Raw genomic sequence first — 20,118 nt, forward strand, 5'->3', positions numbered from 1 at the left:
GGAGATAGATACCTTCTTTTTGTAAACTAAAGAACGGAGCGCGGGGGGGGGGGGGGGTTAATCCGAGGCGTTTCTCTCTGTCCGTCTGTCTACCCCCCCTCTCCCCCTCCCCTGTTTTTAAACCCCTTAGTCAGAGGTAGGGTGCAAACTAAAAGCCACCACCACCACCATCTCCTTTAGGAGATACTCCGGCCCTCGCTGGCAAGGCAGGGCGGGCAGGCAGGCAGGGGCTGGCGGGACGGACGGCCGCGGGAGCGGGCCGGCCTCGCCCCTCGGTAGTGCCCGCGGCGGCAGAAGAGGAGCGGCTGCTGCAAGGGGACCATCTTGCCGCTGCTCCTCCGGCGGCGTCTCCGTGCAGCGGAGGGACCGGCTGGGAGGGGAGGGAGAACCTGCTGCACGGGGGTTTGTCTGTTTACGTACACACATAGCTGCGAGCGGGGAGTTTTTCCTGCCGGCGCGTCCTGCGAGCTGCCTGGAGAATCCCGAGTCGGAGCTCTGCCGAGCGGGGCGGGAGAGGAGAGCCGAGGCAGGGCATGAGTTTTAGCGCGAAAAGCGGCGCTTCGCTGAGCTCCCGGGCAGCGCGGTGGTGGTGGCGACTGCAGCCGTCCTGCGCCGCGGCAGCTCCTGCCGGGTCCTTCGGTGGCAGCTGGTCGCGGCCCATCCTGGACATGTCCTACTCCCGTCAGTTTCTGGATTTCCAGGGCTCGTCCATCCCCAGCTCCATGAAGAAGCTGGTGGTGACTAAGCTGAGCCAAAACTTCAGGGAAGCGGTCACCCTGCAGCAGGACTCGCCCGTGCCACTCCCGGGAGACGGAGACCTCCTGGTCAGGAACAGGTGAGTCCCCGCCCGCCCCCCCGCGCCCCGGCCCCGCGGCCCCCGCCGACTCCTGGCGCCTTGTGGCCTGCTCTCTCCCACATGCTCCCTCACTTCGGAGACCGGCTCCAAAGTTGTACCAGCCGCCATCTGGCGACTGTTAATTTCATTTTATTGTTGTTGTTTTGAACGACTGGTGCTACAGCTCTGTCACCCTATCCACGTGTGTGGGGGTGACACTTCCTCCTCCTGTGGTGGGGCTGTGTGTGTTTGTCTGTGCGCGCTGCTCCTGGCGTGCGCCTGCCCGAAGGAAGAGAAAACACCCCAAGGCCCCTGTGCCAAAGTGGGGGCAGGGGGAAGAGGCGAGTGTTATGTTCTGTGAGTGCCAAGGAGAGAGTGAGACGGAGGGAAGCGCTCGCAGGGCCCCTCCCTGGGGCCTGCCCGGGCTCGTTACACGTACGTAGTGCTCGGGGCATGAGTGTGTCCCCGGCGCACCCGCACAGCGCCCCGGCATCGCGGTGTGCGGGCGGGCCTGGCCCGGCCGCTGTCTCCTCGGCGCGGCCCCGCTGCCCCTCATGCCGCTCTCCGGCCTCGCCCCCGCGCAGCCGTGACTCACCGGGGAGGCCGCGGCCGGGCCCGCCGCCCGGGCAGCCCCGGCACCACCCCCAGCTCTGCGCGCCAAGCGCGGGCGGCGCGGCGGGGGCAGGGCAGCCCTCGGCCTCCCCGGCAGGACGCAGGCCTGCAGTTGTTGGTGGCTTTTAGAGAGGAGCCGGCTCGGGCGAAGTGTGAGGAGGTGACATTTTGCTTAGCATAATACACCGTAAATCCCACGTCCGGCGCGGTGACCAGCTCGCCGTGAAATGAAGACTCCGAGGACAAAACGTGCCTCCCCCCACAGCTGTCTCTATAAAACCTGTTTGTTCTCGGTGCCTCCTTCCTAGGTGCCGTCCTTCCTTGCGCTAAAACTAAATCTTTTGAAGTTCAGGGGTTTCTCTGCTCACGAGAGGAAGCCAAAACTCCTTGAACTTTGGAGCAGACTGCGTGGCTGGCACAGGAGAGAGCAGCGCTCTCAGGTTCTTGTCAAGCAAGGAAATCGTAGTAACACATAGTTTGCCATGTTCGCTGTGGGAGCTTAAAGATATTAAGCAGCACTAAGTTGGTTTGAGAACAATGCTGCGAGGTCTGCTGAGGCAGTATGTGACTGTGTGCATATGTGTGACATGTATGTGTCCATATGCAACACACAAATACAGAGTAAAGAAGGGATAAGGAGAAAGAACAGGGATTCTTCCAGGAGCTGACAAGAAAGCTGCTGTGGCACTTTAATTCAATGGTGACATCTCCCACTAGGATTTCTGAGACCAAAATTCCCTCCAAACCTCAGAAGTGTAAGACACTGTGTTGCTGCATCCACTAATGACTGAAACAGTAATGGCGTGCAACAGCCATCCGGCTGGAGTTAAATTCCTTTCTGTGGAAGAGGTCGAAAGACTTGAGATACAAGTAGCAAGTACTCTACTTGGGTGATGCAAGGCAGAGCGACATCCTTGTTTCTCAACTCCCGTCCCTCCCACACATGCATTTGGAATCTTTCTCATCCCACTCCCCCGTCTGCCCTCCTGTAAATTTTTAAATTTTTTTTTTTTTTTTTTTTTTTTTTAACAGCTTCCAGTTTAACTCTTCCCTTCTCCCTCTTCTCCCTCCTTTTGCTGAATGGGCTCCCTGGGTGCACATGGGACATGCACACTTCATGGTAAAAGGGTTCATACCACACTAAAAGCAGGAGCTGGTCCACAGATTCAGGCAGGCCATTGCTGGGCTTTAACACATCAGCCTGTTACACACATGTTCCTCTACTGGTAAACATGCATGTGTGGGGATGAAGGGAAGGAGGAGGTGAGTGATGAAGTCTAGATGTAGAGTTCATACATTTTGTATTACTTGTGGCATTTCTTCTCTCTTTACTGTTCCTTTCTGAAGAATATCACAGAAGACACAGAATTACGTTACTGTAAAACATTCACTGTGTACAAGCTGCAGCACGAAGCAAGTTCTGAATGTTTTCCCCTCTCTCTGTCACTCTGGGGAAAGACTATCCCATCCTGAAAGGATGAGTCCCTGACTATTTAGTTTTTTAAAAAAACAAACAACCAAGCTCAAATACAACTATACATTTTCCAATAGGTAGAAGCATACAATTAAAAACAAAACAATGAAAGACTTGGGTTCCAAGAGGGCATTTACAGATTTGTTAATTTTAGTCCCAGTCACGCCCATGAATAGTATTAATTGCTTTGAGCTTTTCATGCAAAACAATCGTCATTCACCACAATAAAATCTGGTTTGGGATTTATGGGAATAGGAAATTAAAATCTGTGTGTGGATAGATATTTTAAAATAAGATTTTTAAAATAAGTAGAGGAAACTTTTGTCTGCTTTAGAGAGCTATGCCAGCAACTCTTATTTCTACTTTTTTTTATACAGAAAAATATAACCCATCTTTTACTCAAAAATCCTTCAGAACGAGAAATTAATTTAATCTATTTTTTTTAGCTTTGATTCTGTGTAGGAGAGAAAGGGGAGGGGAAAAGGTGGTAAATCCTTAGTGAAGCCATTTAAGTTCCATATGTCTGTTTGTCCTGTTTTCCAGGGGGAAAAGAGGGGTGGGTGTGGAAGCAAGGGTTTTCCATTTCATCGCAGGAGAAGGGCCCAAGGCTGTGAAGGTTTGGTCCTTCTTAAAGTTCTTGGAGGATTTGCGAGATTTTACTGATGAAGTGACACATTTAATTGCCAAAATAATTGTAAGAATTTACTTTTGGGCTGGGAAATGGGAACAAAGTTTATAGAAAAGGGAGTGAGAGGGGTTGAGAAAGTTTCTTTTTTTGAACCAGGGGACTAAAGGGATGGATCCCAGTGGGAATAGTGGAGGGCTATTCCTGCTGGGTATTTGGTCTAAATAATGTTTTTCTTGCGTAGTGCTGGTTTGGATGACTTTGTTTTGTCTGTGTTTAAGGCTGTGATGCTGGTTTTCGGTGTCTCACTCTTTGTTGTGGTACACAAAACAGCATTTCTTCCCCCCTGGCAGCGTCCTCCTGTTTTCTATAATAAACAGTACGAGGGGTTTCAACACTGTTGGGTATAAATAAAACGGGTGACTCAATGTGCATAATTATTTCGAGAAAAGCCAATCTCAGGCTTTTTTCACACCCTGCCTCAGGTTTGCATCTTGAAATGAAAGGGGCAAAACTCAACTAGTAACTTCTAAATTAAAGGACAGATTTAAAGTAAGAAAGTGAATGAAGGCATCATAAAAGATCCGGAAGGTGTCTTAAAACCCACTAGCACCCCAAGTAATTGTTTCTTCTGTGCTCTCTACTTTCCTCAGTCTCAGAAGTTAGTAAACTGATCTTCAACTTGTAATTCGTACTTTTTCCTACTTTTAAAAGCAAAGTAATCTGTGGAACTGCACGCACATCCTACCACCTCACTTCTGTCAGCTGGAATGACAAGGCAAATTAGACACTATGTTTTAATCCAGACGGTGCGTATGATCATTTTAATGTGCAAGGAATATAAGACTAAACAATCTTATTAAAAAAAAAAAAAAAAAAAAAAAAAAAAAAAGGTGTGTGGGGGTAAAGAAACCTGTACAACGTGACCAGGAGTTTTGAGTTTGCACACAATAAAAAGGAGGTTTAAAAAAAAATAGGGGGGGAAGGGCTAGACAGCAGGCTGCGCTGATTAATAGTGATGAGCCCAGGGAGGATCATTTCCCGTGGCACAGCCGCCCCGCAGAGACGGGAGTGCGAACACGCGTGTCTGTGCGTGTGTGCACGCGTGAGTGTGCGGGGGCAGGTGCTCGCCAGCCCCGCGGAGAGCCCGCATCCCCTGCCCGGCGCGGCGGGGGGCGGCCGGGCAGCGCCAAGTTGCGCTGCGGCCCGGGCGGGGAAGGGTTCGCATCCTCTCCCGCTGCAGAACAAAAGCAGCGGTGCGTGTGCTGGAGCCCTGCTCGGCAGGCGCCTGGCCCCCCGCGCGACTTGCCCCTTCCCCGCTCGCAAAGTTTTTGTCCTCGGAGTGCTTGGTTGTTCTACCTGCCTTTGTGCTTCGGCCGCCACCGTGCAGCGCCGAGAAGGGGAAGGTCTTAAAAACAGGGGGGCTTGTTCTCCCGTGGCTGCGCTGCCTGCCCGTGTCGGGGTGCGCTGCCCCGGCCGCGGGCACGGCTGCTCATCGTCCTGCCGGGGCAGACGCGCGCCCGGAGCGTGAGGAGGGAGGCTGAGCCCAGCGGGAAGCCGGGACCTCCCTCGCGGGTTGGGGCCGGGGGCACAGCGGCCGCCCCGGGCTGGCCTTGCAGCTACCGAGAGCCCCGGCTCGGCGAAGCCGTGAGGCCGGTGAGGGGGCGAGCACAGCTCCCCACCGGGCTCTCACCCTCCGCTCCCCTCCCCAGAAGTTGGGGTGTAAGAGCGGGAGGAGGCTGGTGCAGCGCCGGCACGTCTCGCCTGGCGCCCGAGGGACACGGTCTGCCTCGGAAGCTGCAACTCCGTTACCAATTTTTATACATCTTTTAGCACTCCTGTACGGGAGTCACCGCAGAGCGGGATAATAGGAGATTTTTTTGTATCTGCGGACAAGACGTAGGCATTTTTTGTTGCGGCAGAGCGGCGAGTTAAAGGCAGGATTACCGAGAGCTACAGTCACTTTTACCTGTTTTATGCATGGATATGTTTACGCTTACGTGTCTTTTTATACATAACGTTGGTGAAAGTTTGAAGCTCCCCATGCTGTAAAGAATGAAGAATATCAAAAGGAGCAAAGCGGGTTTAGTTCTCCTCGCTCTGTGTGCAAGCGATTTAAAACTACACACATATACGAGCTGAGCTTGTTGCTAACTGCAACAATGAAAAGTGCACTGTTTGCCTACTTCTGCAGCTTTTGCATGGTGTCAAGTACACCTTTTAGGTTGTCACATCCACACATAGTAACAGTACTGGCATTTGCTGTTTCATGTGTTTCTTTTTACGTTTTCCAGTTAGCAGAACCTTCCCCAGTCTCTCTTCTCTTGCCTTTGTAAGGATAGTTACTTTAAAAAAAGATCTTTGTATTTGAGCTAGATCATAACTTTGTCTTAGGCATTATCTCCTAGTGCTTAATCGAGTTGTAAGGATATCTTTATCTTTCTCTTTAAAAAAAATTGCCATCCATTTTCACCTGTTAGAGGTCAGTAGGACTTGATATTCAGTTTTCCAATTTTACTCCTTCTGTGCAAGGTTGTTTTGATGTGTTGTAAGTAATTTATATAAAGAAAAATATTTTAATGCTGACATTAGCTACATCAAAAGGCAAATTTGCTGTAGTGACTCCATCAATTAAAAAGTACTTGCCTACAGTAACATGACCTTGCAAATGACATCGATAGTTAATATGATCATTAGTCATTAACAGTATTATTATATTCAAAAATATAAATTTGTTGCCAGAATCCACATACTCACTGCTCTGCATGTTTCATTCTTCTGTGTTTTCAAATCTTGTATGAAGTGGTCAGTTAATTTTCATGCTTTAATCATTTACAGATTTATTTTCAGCTTCTTTAGTTTGGTCAAGTGGACCTAGAGAAAATATAAGGGATTTTGTTTTGTTTTGTTTTGGGTTTGGGTTTTACTTTTTACAGCCTTTTGTTGCTTTTGTTTAGAAAATTTGTAATTCTAGAACAACAGAATGGCCACTATGGAATTCTGATGAAAGTAATCTTTGGAGTCTACTCGTTATTCAAATATACAGATAATCAGAACAGATCTTGTACTTATTCCACAAATTTGAATATAAGGTTTCTCATACGATGAAAACTTGGTAAGGAGTAAATCTCGTTAAAACATTTTTGTTTTCTTCTAGATTTGTCGGCATCAATGCATCTGATATAAACTACTCAGCTGGTCGGTATGACGCCTCAGTTAAACCCCCCTTTGATATAGGCTTTGAAGGTGTGGGTGAAGTGGTAGCGTTAGGACTCAGCGCTAGTGCAGATTACACGGTGGGTCAAGCTGTGGCCTACGTGAAAGCAGGTTCCTTTGCTGAATACACAGTTGTGCCGGCCAGACAAGCAGTCCCTCTACCCTCAGTGAAACCCGAGTTTCTCACTTTAATGGTAAGTGGCGCGACTGCATACCTCAGTTTGAAAGAGCTGGGAGACCTGTCTGAAGGCAAGAAGGTTCTGGTGACAGCAGCAGCTGGAGGAACAGGCCAGTTCGCTGTGCAGCTTGCAAAGAAGGCAAAATGCCATGTAATTGGAACCTGCTCCAGTGATGAAAAGGGTGGCTTTCTGAAATCCATTGGCTGTGACCGTACCATCAACTATAAAACTGAAAATGTCGAATCTGTGCTTAGGCAGGACTACCCCGAAGGTGTGGATGTGGTGTATGAATCTGTTGGAGGAAAGATGTTTGACTTGGCTCTCAATGCCTTGGCTATCAAAGGGCGCTTGATAGTTATTGGGTTTATCACTGGCTACCAAAACCCCACTGGCCTCCAGCCCATTAAAGCAGAGTTTTTGCCAGCAAAACTATTGAAGAAGTCTGCTAGCGTCCGGGGTTTCTTCTTGAACCATTACCTTTCTGACTACAAAATGGCTCTGCAGCATTTGCTCAAGATGTATGAAAGAGGAGACCTGGTTTGTGAGGTGGACTTTGGAGACATGTCTCCTGAGGGCAAGTTCACTGGCTTGGAATCTGTATTCCGTGCTGTAGATTACATGTACATGGGAAAAAACATTGGAAAAATTGTCGTTGAATTACCTCACTCTGTCAACAGTAAGCTGTAAAAACAGAACAATGATATAAATCAGAAGAGAGAAAATGGGTACTTTATGCCTCAGATTTACTAGAAACAATTTCTTTTTTTAAGCTTAGTAATGGATATTATATTAAAAAACAGCATTGAAGTGTTAATAAAAAAGGATGGGTTTGTTTCAATTGTTTAGTTTTATTTTCTTAAAAGTGTTTAAATCAGTGGCTGTAGCAGGGACATAATGGGCCTGTGTTTGATATTGTCACTTAGGTTAGCATGAGACAAGAACATTGTTCTTGACAGAATAAGTCTTGATGCAGAGGCAGATTTAGTCTGTCAGCCTGATTTGATAAGACTTCATCTGTAGTTCAGCTCAGAAAAAAAATCTTTCAGCAATTTTGATTCCCTGATTTAAAAATAAAATTGTTAGAACAAGAATAAGTAAAGAGTTGTATCTTTGGGTTGCTCTATTAATCTTTTGAAGTTTCTGCGAAAAAAATGCTCTTGATTTTCTGTCACAAACATGATAATCATAATTCAGTTGGATCATGGATCATCGTAATATTCCTTGACTGGTTACACAGGGAAATTTATCCTCCAATTCTGACATGTCAGTAATATTAAGCAACTTGACTTTTTTTTTTTTCCTAATCCTGTCTTTCATAACTATAAACAACTGCACAATTTTCTTTTAAATCTTTAACTACAAGTTGCAGTATAGTCTCATTTTGTTGCCTTTTCATTTTCCACTGTTACTGTTTATTGTCCAGTCTCCCCTTTAGTCAGTATTTAAAGATTATTGGAATGGGATTTTGAGACACGTTCATGTATGTTCATGCCCTGTATATTTTTGGAAGATTAAATAAAGTTTTAAAAGCTGTTTAAATATTTGTGGCATTTATTCATAATTATATGTTTCTTGCTGACTAGCTCTTTTTCAGATATTCTGTTTTTCAGGGTTATTTGACTGATCATTCTTGAAAGGACTTCCCATAATCAGGCTGCTACTTCTACTTTTACCAGATACTGCTTCTGCAGAAGCCCTCTTACAAACAGCAGGACCATTTTAAATCTATATTCACAATACCTGGTACACATACTGATGCTCAGCCATAGATTTTCTAGGTTTTGTAAAGTTTCAAAAATTCTTCCTCACCTAGTGAATATTGTTAGTGGTATGTACAGTGGGAATTCCAGCTAGAAGCATAATATTTTCCAGAACAATAAAATACTTGAAACTGCTTGCTCTACATCTTTTTTTCCATAGCAAACTTTTAAGATCATAAAGGCCAATTTTGCCACATCTTTTGAAATTACATTCATTTGTGTGCAGTTGAAGAGAGGGACATTTCCATAGATCATATGCCTCATAAACATAGTGATAGACTGATAATGGCTAGGACTTGAAGGAAAAAATCCAGGGTAAACTTAATTTTAGGGAATTATTCGGGACTGACTGTGCACAACATTTTTGATTGTAACACAGGAAAACATAGATTGTATTCAGTAATGCAGAGAGAAACGTATTTTTAATTTTGATTTGGTGCATTCTTAAAGTAAATTTTTAGGACATAGGTCATTAGCATCATAAAGAATTGTGTACAATGGAGAGCTGTCCCTTTCTTGGGCTGTGCCTGACTACTCGGTTTAGTCTCACTTTGGTGATTTTGGGTAAAGGTGGAATGGATTGAGTCTTTGTGACCATTTTTCTCTCTTATTCAAGGTGAGCATCAAGCCACCTTGATGTTTGTTTTAAGTAAGATCTGCTGATAGAAACATATTTCCTCTTTCATCTCTGATAATAAAAATACTGTGTTGTGTTTGTGTTTTGCATAATTAGGAAGGTATATTGGCCTTCCAGCTGAATGCTAGAAGGATGTCAACACTCAAGTATCATACAGAGCATTCAAAGTTCTCAGCATTTTATTCCTAGGCATGTGTAATGTCTTCCCTTGTTCAGGGATAAAGTGAAGTCTTTGGTCATTAAATGCATCTTAAAAAAAACAAGGTTGGTTGGGATGTATTGTGGCAAAATTTAAAAAGAAAAAAAACCAATTGGTTCCATCTGTGATATGTACAGAAGAGTTGCATGAGTAACAATTTTTTTCAAATAAAATTCCTGCAGTCAAATGCCAAAACCATCCAAGTGGCCCAACTTTCAGATGTGTTGATCACTGTCAGTTCAATAGATTTGGTGTTTCTGAGGCAGTGAATTCCATATGTTTTTGTCATAGAAAATTCCTCCTCTAACAGGATTCTGTTTGGACATACATTCTACTTTCTTTTTAATATGTTACTTCATATATAACATTGTATAATGCAACTGCCCCAGGCTTCTTCACTGATCAAAACAGGAGAAGAGAGGGACCTTTGGAGGGTTCACACACATATATTCAGATATGACATGTTGTTCATTTTAGTTTTGGGTTCAGATTGTTGTTTAGCACTTTCATATGATCACAGCATTAATAAAAGGTTAACATTTGTTATATGCATAACTTGGACAGCCAATGTACAAATTTCATAGCCCTTTTCAGTGTTTAGGTTAGGCTATGGTCATTGGGCTTGTCTTTTTCATCAAATGTTTATGTTAAGCTGAAGGGGTAGCTCAGGGTCAACATGATAACTCTTCCATGAATGAATATGGAATGAAGAAGTAATTTTTGTTTTTAAAGATACAACTTCTATGTTTCAAATTGCTGAAAGAGAGCATTATCAATGGAGAGAGGGTGAAAATTATTTCTTAAACACGCAGATAAGGCCTTTTTGGTGAGTTTTGTAATAAATTTTGGCTTGCAGCTGGGGGAAAAACCCAACTTCTCTTTATTTAAAAGTACATTCTGCAAACTTACAGTTGTGGGAGCAGGGCTGCCTTTGAATTAGTAAGCTATGATGGATTTAAATAATGTTTAAATATTAGATGCCTAGGAAAATGTATATGGCATGCACACACTGAGAGGTTTAAATGATGATAGGACATTGAACACACAAGGAAAAGAAATACTGTAGAGTCACAGCAAGGGATTAATAACAATACACTTAATATGCTTGCAAAAAAGGTGTATTAAAAGCTGTGTGCACAGTGGGGACTTAAATGATTAAAAATAATAATACATTTGCCTTGGAAGTACTAAGTATACTATATGTAGAGAGCAGGGATTTAAATAATAATACTATTAATAATAGCCGCTCATTGAGATGTGGTCGCTAGCACTACATCCTAATTTTACCTTTCTAAATGAATTTGCTACAGAGGAATCTGGCATTGTTTGCTGAGGATAATAACCGAATTTCCCTTCCCTACACACATATGCTTCCATGGAAAAACAACAAAGAACTAGATGAAGAGCTGGCTTTTTTCCTGAGTCTGTCACATGTGTGCATACGCACGCGCACACGGACACACACGTACTCACTCGCTCTCTCCTGGCTTGCAACCCTCAGCACATTTTACAGATATGCTTCCTACTTAATTGCTATGCTGGATTCTCCTAATACCTTTTTGAAGCAAGTTGGGTTTCTACCAAGCAGTAGTTTGCTGTATGTTTGTGTGCTTGAAAATGTGTGTAATGTATATGCACATAAAGTGTATATTTAGTAAGTGGATATGAATAACTGCTGTGCCATGTAAATACAGATAATTGCAATCTCTCAAGGAAAAGTTTGCAGTAGTGTTTGCAGATATTATATATATTCCTACTTCTGTCTGAGGAGTAAAGAAATTTCTCTGCTGAATAGCTGTTAGTATCTATTTTACAAGATTTACTCATTTTCAGGTACCTAATGTAGCTGCTAGCATGCATGCACGACAATACAATTTATATGGTAAATGGAACCAAATAATGGCTTCACTGAATGTTATGGCTGCACTGAAGGGAAATGTCACGGTAAATAGCTGCCAAATTATGGATCATGCCGAAGTGTCACAACTGCACTAAAGACAAATAGCACTAGAGGCTATTGCCACTGTGACGCTTTTGAGTTATGAAGAAGAGGAGCAGCCTGATGTGAGCCTCTTTGTGTCCTCATTATAGCAAAGGGTTACTGGTGCAGTGTACAAGAAAACCCAGTCCTACGTGGTGGCTAGTTATTAATCTGTTCTTTTTGAATCTAACAGCTGTAGCAAACCAGAAAATCTTTTCCTTGCTTTATGAATACATATAAACACATACAAACAAAGAAAAACCTGCAGGTTTTATGAATGTAAATGTGTACGGGAAATGACTAGTAATGGAAAAATGTTGTAATAAAATAATCTAATCAAAGAATATTATTAAATTTAATATCATATGTGTCTGAAAGCTTTAGTTGCTTCTTATGCAGATAGATGTGTGAAATATAAGCAATAATGCACTTTCTCTCTTTGTAAAGACTTGAGTAGTAAGGACATTACCAACTAAATTGCTTCTTCTAAACTGAAGTGTGTCCCGGTTTCTTTCATTTTAATGGGAGGGTAATAAAGATGAAAGACTAACATTTTAACTGATGGATCCCTTAAGCTACAGAATAGAAATTTATTATGTTTTGAGGGAATATGCTAAATGCTGAAATGTGGAAAGAAGCGGGGAAATCCCAGGTAAAATAAAAGCTATGTAACCTCTTTTTTCATTGTTATTATTATGACATACTTTTATGAATGGAAAACTACATACTGCTCTAACTTAAGCTGAGAAAACAACACTGATCTTTCTTTTGAGAAAAAAAAAATGGGGGGAGTTACTTGAAAAAAAAAAAAGATTTGGAAATGGAGGGACATTGCTCAGCAAGTGGTCGCTTCTCTCTACGATGAGTTTTCAAATCCTGCCTGCAGTGTTCAGCGAAGGGAGTTTGATGCTCTGCACACTATTGTACACACACAAACGTACCATCCATAACACAGCACAATTGTCAGTTGCCGTTTTACAGAGGGGCCAGGGCTGAGCAATCATGGTGGATAAATTACTTTTCTATTCTACAGCAAGTGGCTTTCCTACCATGTGAAGCTTAAGGTCATTGGCAGGGCAGCAAGGGGGAAGCTTATATATTAGTTAAAACTAATGCACTAATAGTGTTCAGATAGAGGAACTAAACCAATTAATTAAAGCTAGGTTTGTTCTTCAAGACGGGGAGGGGCATGACTTGGAGAGATTGTACCAAGAGACATGCATGTATGCGTATATGTATATGTATATGTATATGTATATGTATATGTATATGTATATGTATATTTTGCCTTCTTACAACACCACTTCTTGCTAAAATATTCCTGTAGATAACTTGGGGTTTTTTTTCTTTTGTTCTTTAATCTCTGCATTAAAACCTTCATAATTCATGACTGAAGAAATTCAGATTTCAGAAATAAGAAAATATTCTCCGAAGATTTGAAAACTTCAGTAATAGAATCTGCTTACAATTTTTGCAGTGTAGTCTAAGGGGGGAGGGGAAGAAAAGCCTGTCAAAAATTAGGTAGAAGATCCTTGAATGGCAATTAACGTGCCCAGAATTTATTTTATGTGCAATGCAGTTGCAAGTAGCTGCTTCTTATTAAATGAAAATCCTGTATTATGTACTTCAGGAACATTCCGACTAATGACTATGTAATGTCCTTAGTGTAACACAGAACTTCTTTTTGTGTTCACAACCACAAAATGCTGGAAACTTGACAAATGATATCATTTAAGACAGATGCCTGCCTTAGGGACCTGTTTTTTGGCTTCCTGTTTCTGGTTTTTATTTCAATAACATTTGTAATTGCCACAGGATCTGTACCTGCATAGTGTTTTAACTCCTTCACATATGCCCCAATGCATTAACTCCTTGGGTAGGTACCCGGGAATATTTTTTTTTTTCTTTTTCCTTTTTCCTGCCCAGCTGGTGTGTTCTTCCTGCCTCTCACAGGCACAGCTACACACATAAATAAAAGCTGGATCTTATTAGACCAGATGAAATGGTAACGTCAAAGGGGGTAAACACTTACTGCACTTGCTGTGTTTTACTAGTGCAGAAGTACATCTAGACCAGGCCCAAGGCAAAACCCAGGAAACTGTGAGGTACAGCCTGCTGGTTTTCAGTGAGAGAGAGCACAGTTCTGTGTATATGGCCTAGGCACACAGAATCTTGATCTCAGTTCTACTTTTCAATGTATCTTTCCCCATTAAACTCACATTCTTTACTTAGGTTATAGGGCAGGAGAATTTTTGACATCACTTCAGTGGATGCTGCCTATAAGGGGCATTTTGGCAGTGCTGGTTCAACACAAGTTGTAAGTTGCTGTGCCTCCAGCAGAGCCTGCTTCATGTAAAGCCCTTATCACAGGACAAGAGCAGTTTTCAGCTCCCCAGGCACTCAGCATGGATCCTGGCAGACTGCAAGAAACCTTCCTACAATCCATAACAGCCCAGAGGTTTTGGTGGTCGTTTATAGCATGTTCTTTCTCTCTTTTTTTTTTTTTTTTTTTTTTGTAGGTCTTACAAAAAAAAACATTAAAAATGGGCTCTGTACAAGAAGCTTACATGAGTCTTTGTAGGGGAATTTTCACTGAGCCACTTGACTGAATACTGCAGGGTGCAGTAATAACAAAAAAAAGGCTTGGAAAGAGCATGAGCTGTTGGCCTATGCTGCAGGTGAGACTTTTCTACTTGTCATAAGCAGTTACCTCTCTGGGACTTAACAGTGTTTTCTGATGTCATTTTGAAGCAAAAAACTCTGCATTCAAGCCTTCTGTCATAGGACATGCAGACTCATTGCACCTGTACTCTTAAGACAAGTTTATCCCATGAAGTGCTGAACAACTGTATCTTTCTTCAGAACGGGAGCTGGTGACTCTAAAAATCTCAAGAAATGTCTCTGTTTACTGCAAGACCAGACAGCACATCATAAAAACCTACCCTCCAGGCTTTCTGTAAGAGAAGGAGGGGGAAGTCTTTATCTTGTGTCACAAGAGGGAGGTCAAAAGAACCAAGCAAGTGCCAGACCAAGTCACTTCTGCTGTTCTAGGGTTCATTTCCAGAGAGAGTAGGCAGGCACACAAATCTCATTATGCGTTACGAGGATCTGTGCAAAGGCTTCTTGTGCGCTGTCTTAAAACCATACCCCTAAGGGACTCATTCACAAAGGGATAGAAGGAAAGGAAATTTGTATATTTTCTGGAAGCAGTAAGACATGACATGCAGTGCGGTTCTGGCTGATTACAGCATGCCTCAGGTGAGCTGGGAGGCACGAGGCTGCCAGCCAAGTGATTTCAACCACCCAAGAAAGAGAACTCCACAGAAATGCATTGTGTGGCATGTCTGATTGCTGCAAAGAAAAACACTCCAACTTCATTCACATTGGCATGGCATTATTGGCACAACTATTCCTGGCAGCCTGTTGGAAAGTTTTATTTGCATCCCGAGTTTTGAAGGCCATTTCATAACATTAAACAAGAATAATGCTGAAAAATGCCTAGCTTATTTGCACCTTGACACCTGTGTGTAATCCCTCATTGAAGCCCTACTGAGGGATTCTCCTTGGGTTGTGTTACTTCCAAAATAACCCCTGCATACAAGCAGCATAAGGTACCTTTCCTTCCTGCACAGGGTGTGGCAAGAGTAGCCAGATGAAAGTGGATAAAATACATTATTTTTCCTGTATCCTCAGTAATCGAGATGCAGAGTCAGTTACTGGGTCATTTGACTTCTTACTGAGCTGGGAAACCTCAATCTGCTATCACGAGTGCCTGTAAATAAGAGAGATATTGAGTCGGTTTCCTCTCCTGGGAATGTAAATGAGGAACAAGAATAACGCTCTTGAAACAGTGTAAAAACAGTCTCTGAGGAGAACCTGGCTCTTGTTTCTGTGTGTGCGTGTTCATGCTGCTGCAGAAAAACAGTTTTAATGCACAGACCTGCCTAACCTCAAGCTGTAGTGAAATTTCCCAGGGCCTCCAGATAACTCCCAAAGTCTTGGGAAACTCAGTTCAGTCAATGCAGAAATTCAGTGTTTGCAGTCAGTGATGTTGTAAGAGCCATGGTGGCAATGGCAGCAGCTTTGCAAGCTCTGAGCTCTCAGGTGATGGGCAGTGGCAAAGCAAACCTTGCTCTGGAGGAACTGCTAAAAAGACATCCCTCCAGTTCCTGGGTATTCTCTAAGTGAATGGGACTGTAAAGGACAGATTATTGTCCTTCGTAGTTAAAAAAAAAAAAAAAAAAACAAAAAAAAAAAAAAAACCAACAGCTTTTCCCCTCACTCCTGTAAGTCACAATCTTGACTTACTTGATAGCTCTATTTTCCATCCCTTCTCCTTCTTTCTCTCTGCTTCTCTCCCTACTCCCAACAAAAAATAAAGGGTGCAAATAATAGAGAGGGAGGCTGCTGGAAGTGTTTCAGGCTTTTCTCTCTCTTTTCAGTGGGGGATATGTCAAGTTGTCTTGTAATATATGTAAACCTAAGAAAGCACAGAGTTTTGCCTATATGCTCTGCAGAAAATTTGAGTAGATTTATGGCAAATATATACATTTTACATTTTCCACAGAAACAGACAATTTTTCTTCACAATGGAAAAAAACCTGAAAACAACCCACCAAGGTGCTTTTCCACCTGTGTGATTTAATTTGCAGTGTCTCTCGTTCTGTTAATGTGATGAAGGAACTTCTTTGGCATTTCTTCCTTTCTTGTTTGTGAAAAGCTGCGATGCTCAGCAGTCACAAAATGCACATCATGGTGCAAAGAGGAAAGAGCCAAATATTCATCCTTTTCCACAAACTTGAAATTGTAGCAATTCAAAACATTTCAGCACTGCGTCACATGGTATGAAGTAGAACTGTGCAAGATGAGTGGTGTGCTTTAGATAAAAGGTGCTGTAGAGATGAGGGTTGTATCTAACAGGGGCAAAAAAAGGATGTTGATAGTGGTGACTGGAGGAAAGCCAAAGTCTGTGCTTCACCTGAGATGAGTTCAGGCTTTTCCCCCGCCATGTAAATCAGATACAGTCTTAAATCTAATAGAAATGCTTCACAAATATACTGCAGCAAGCACTAATGCCAGTGTCCTTGCTTTCTAGATTATTTTCTTCCATCTTCCTGGCATTATGTCACATTTTCAACTAATTACAGACAATGTAAGGTGGGAAGGTGAAAGCAATTATTTCTTTGCTTCCAGAAATAGAGTCAGAACTTTACCAGTCATATATAAATGGCAGCAGTACCTTTTAATATTTTCAGTAAACAAAATGTTGATAGTACCTTCAAAATGGCTGGAGGGAAATGGTCACTCAGGCTTAGATTTTTTTGGTGCTTTTCATCATAATTTTGCAAGAGTACAAGTGACATCCATGCTTATCCAAATGATGGAAAAGTTTCTTAGTCCTTGAAAACTATCTGTACTGTACCAAAGAGCATACAGAGAATAGTGCTGTTCCAGGGCTTTCCTATCTGCCATACTGTAAGGGGAAAGGTTGAACAACCCCCAGTCCTGACACGTGTGCATCAGGCAATATGAACGAAGCTCTGAAGACAAGCATATTTGCTCTAAGAGTCTGTATCACTCCAAGAAGATACTGTTTCAGAGTGTTGTGGGTGACTTAATCTCTTTGTTCAATGCTGTATTTAAAAAAAACACCAACCCCAACAGTTCTATTCTGTGTCCCAGGGTTGCCCTAGTTCTGTGCCTGGCAGGCTGGCTTTGCTCTGAAGCACACCAGCTCTCCATACCTTGTATATTTTAATGCCGACACTGATCTTCAATCAGCCTTGCTCTGGCCTTCCAGTGAAAAAATGCCAAAATGTCATAGGTTTCCAAATGAAATGCAAATACTGAACTTTCTGAAATTTACTGATAGTATTTTACTCCTTTACTGCATCTGAGCTGTACCAACGAGGCACATCGGAAACAAGGGTTTAAGATTCCTGACAGCAAAGGTCTTTGCACTTGCCACTCCACAGGTGTCTCAGCTGGATGGTCTGTGGCACCTTGATGATCTTAAAGGTCTTTTCCATCCTAAATGATTCTACAATTCTACCTCCCATTAAGAATATGAGTTCTCTCCTTGCTTGCTCACTCAGCACAATGAAAAAAAGCAATGAAATACTCGAAGTCAGGTCAGACTACCTTTTGTCATATGTAACTGTTATTACACAGATGTCACAGCAGCAGGTGCAAAATAAATACCTGGGTAATGGAAACCATTTGCTTTGCCTTTAGCCACAGGCATCAGGTCTGATTTACTTGTGGCTGGCAGCTAAGAGAGTCAGGGAGAGCTAGATCCCTATAGCCAGGCTCACTTTTACTTGCTCAGAGATGGGAAAAGATAGCCATAGTGGAAGCTGCTCCAGAGGACATCATCCTATTTTTCACCCATGCCCTCTTCCTCATGTTCCCCTACTGTTCTGCCAGAGCAGGGAGATTTAGCTGAGCCTTGAATCCACACTTACACACTGCCCTTTCATCATTTGGACCTCGGTGGATGTACACAATCTGGAGCAGTCTTTGCTCAAGGCAAACAAAGTAAAGGAGGAGAGTGACATTTCAGTCTTTCATTGCAGAGTCATTCAGGTCACTCACTGAAATTATAGACACCAGCTCCAGCAATGTTAACAGCCAACTTTAGATTATTAACCATCCTTTTGATAGCAGTACATTTATGGTGCCAGTGCACAGAGAATTCCTCCAAATTACAGGGTGTCCTAACACAGCCGGTCAAACCACATGGACCTCTAGATGCAGTAAGCAGTATAATTAAAACCTGTTTTCTCATTTGTACTTTCCTAGCAGCACTCAAAATATGCTCTCGACCACTGGATGCTGCTCTTTGCATCAGGCTATGAAAAGAGATAAGAGTGAAGGGTGCCTTAACAATAGCTCATTAAGAAGACATCAACCATTTTCCTTTATTGCATTATTTATGTTTTGGGTGATAAAACAACATTATTTCCAGGGCAAAGTGCACTCAAGAAGCATATTGGCCTGTAGGTGGTTTCATTTGATTAGGTTTAGACGGGGAAAGCTACAGCAATTTCTTTTACCTGCTGTTATCCTGAAAGACCTGAGCTTTTTCTTACCCTCATCAGGCCATATATTGTCAATACATTTGAGATCCACTAAACTCCATTAGCCTGTTCAGATGCTTCTGGGAAAGGCAGTGACTTTTTTTTCTATCCCCTAAGGCTCTAGAAATTCTTCACTGCAACAATCACTGGCATGCCTGGTAGGATCCATTTTTTAATATAATGACCTTCTGCATACAAGCAAACAAACATGAAGAGGACCTAAACATTTAGATCATAAAGCTGATTTCACACAGAGGAGTCCATGTAAAACAAAACCTCAACCAAAAGTAATAATAATATAGATAATGGTCATGAATACTTATTTTCATTCCTTTAATCGTATTTTACAGTTAGTCAAATACTCTGTTAATTATAACCTTTCCTCATATTTTTTTCTTTATTCTCCTACAGAGCCATTTTCACTATCTAATGCCGCTGCTGTACATTTTGGTACATTGGTACCAAATACAAGAGTAAATTTTGGCCCTGACCATGAAATATTTACTCACTTTGAAATGTAAGTAAAAGAAATTAAACTGATAACCAGAAACTGTAAAAGCTGGGAATTCCTTACTTATTATAATGCAGCTTCAGTCTCTTTGACTCTTTCTGTTGCTTTTCTGCTATAAACAATACTAATGATTATTTAAAACAACAACAACAACAACAACAACAAAACATAACAAGACAAAACAAAACAAAAAAAAAAATCCGAAAAGAAAACCTCCCAAAATCTGGGAGGTGCAGAAGGGATAGAAACTATCAGACATTCCAAAGAAAACATGAGAGAATTTAGGTTGAAGAGTCTATGGCATAGAGTGTATGCCAGGTCTGCTCCTTGTTATAGAGAGGGACTCTGTTAGAGTTCAAAGGGGGTGTGAATTGATCCCCATGCCTGTGTGTAAGAATTAATTAAGAGACCAGACAAGCAACTGTTTAAGTTATTAATATAAAGTACAAATACCTTCAGTGTCTGAAAGAGTCTTGTAGCTAAAAAAAAAACAAACCAAAAAACAAACCACAAAACCAAAAAAACATGGGCAAAAGATTTCTGATTTTCAAAGTAATAGAATTAGTTTGACTGTGTATACTGTTCATTGCCTTTCTGAATTACAGATCACTGAGATCTCCATTCAGAAATGCAATGTACTGGTATTCATCTTGTCCATGATATATACTCAGAGGGCTATTTCTCTAATTGATGGCTTCATCATTCAATTCAAGATGCATAAGGATAGCTATTGTTATCTAACACTATCATATGTTCCTATTGTTCCACACTCCTCTCCTTGTCAATAGCATCCAAGATATCCTATCTAAATCTTCAAGATAGCAAAAGAAAGGTGCATTATTTGTTGACTCCACACATCGCATTATTAAGCATTTGTGAACAACCTGCACATCTCCCCACTGACATCTTTAAGTATTCAATTAAAATTGGAGGAGAGAGTACACCAATACAAATAAATACTCAGTTATATGAAGGCTTTGCATTGAAATCTTAAATTATTCTAATACAGG

At 42.2% G+C, this 20,118-nt stretch overlaps 1 protein-coding gene across 1 annotated transcript; it reads left to right on the forward strand.

The window, feature by feature from the left end:
- Positions 1 to 530: 530 nt before the first annotated feature.
- Positions 531 to 8,480, forward strand: ZADH2 (zinc binding alcohol dehydrogenase domain containing 2). The gene is made up of 2 exons (XM_041408049.1): positions 531 to 835; positions 6,704 to 8,480. The coding sequence occupies exons 1-2, from the start codon at positions 534 to 536 to the stop codon at positions 7,626 to 7,628; spliced, it is 1,227 nt and encodes a 408-aa protein (XP_041263983.1). The 5' UTR covers positions 531 to 533; the 3' UTR covers positions 7,629 to 8,480.
- Positions 8,481 to 20,118: the final 11,638 nt, after the last annotated feature.

Source organism: Onychostruthus taczanowskii, unplaced genomic scaffold (genome assembly GCF_017590055.1).
Source record: "Onychostruthus taczanowskii isolate IOZ18803 unplaced genomic scaffold, ASM1759005v1 scaffold29, whole genome shotgun sequence".
Lineage (NCBI taxonomy): Eukaryota > Metazoa > Chordata > Aves > Passeriformes > Passeridae > Onychostruthus > Onychostruthus taczanowskii.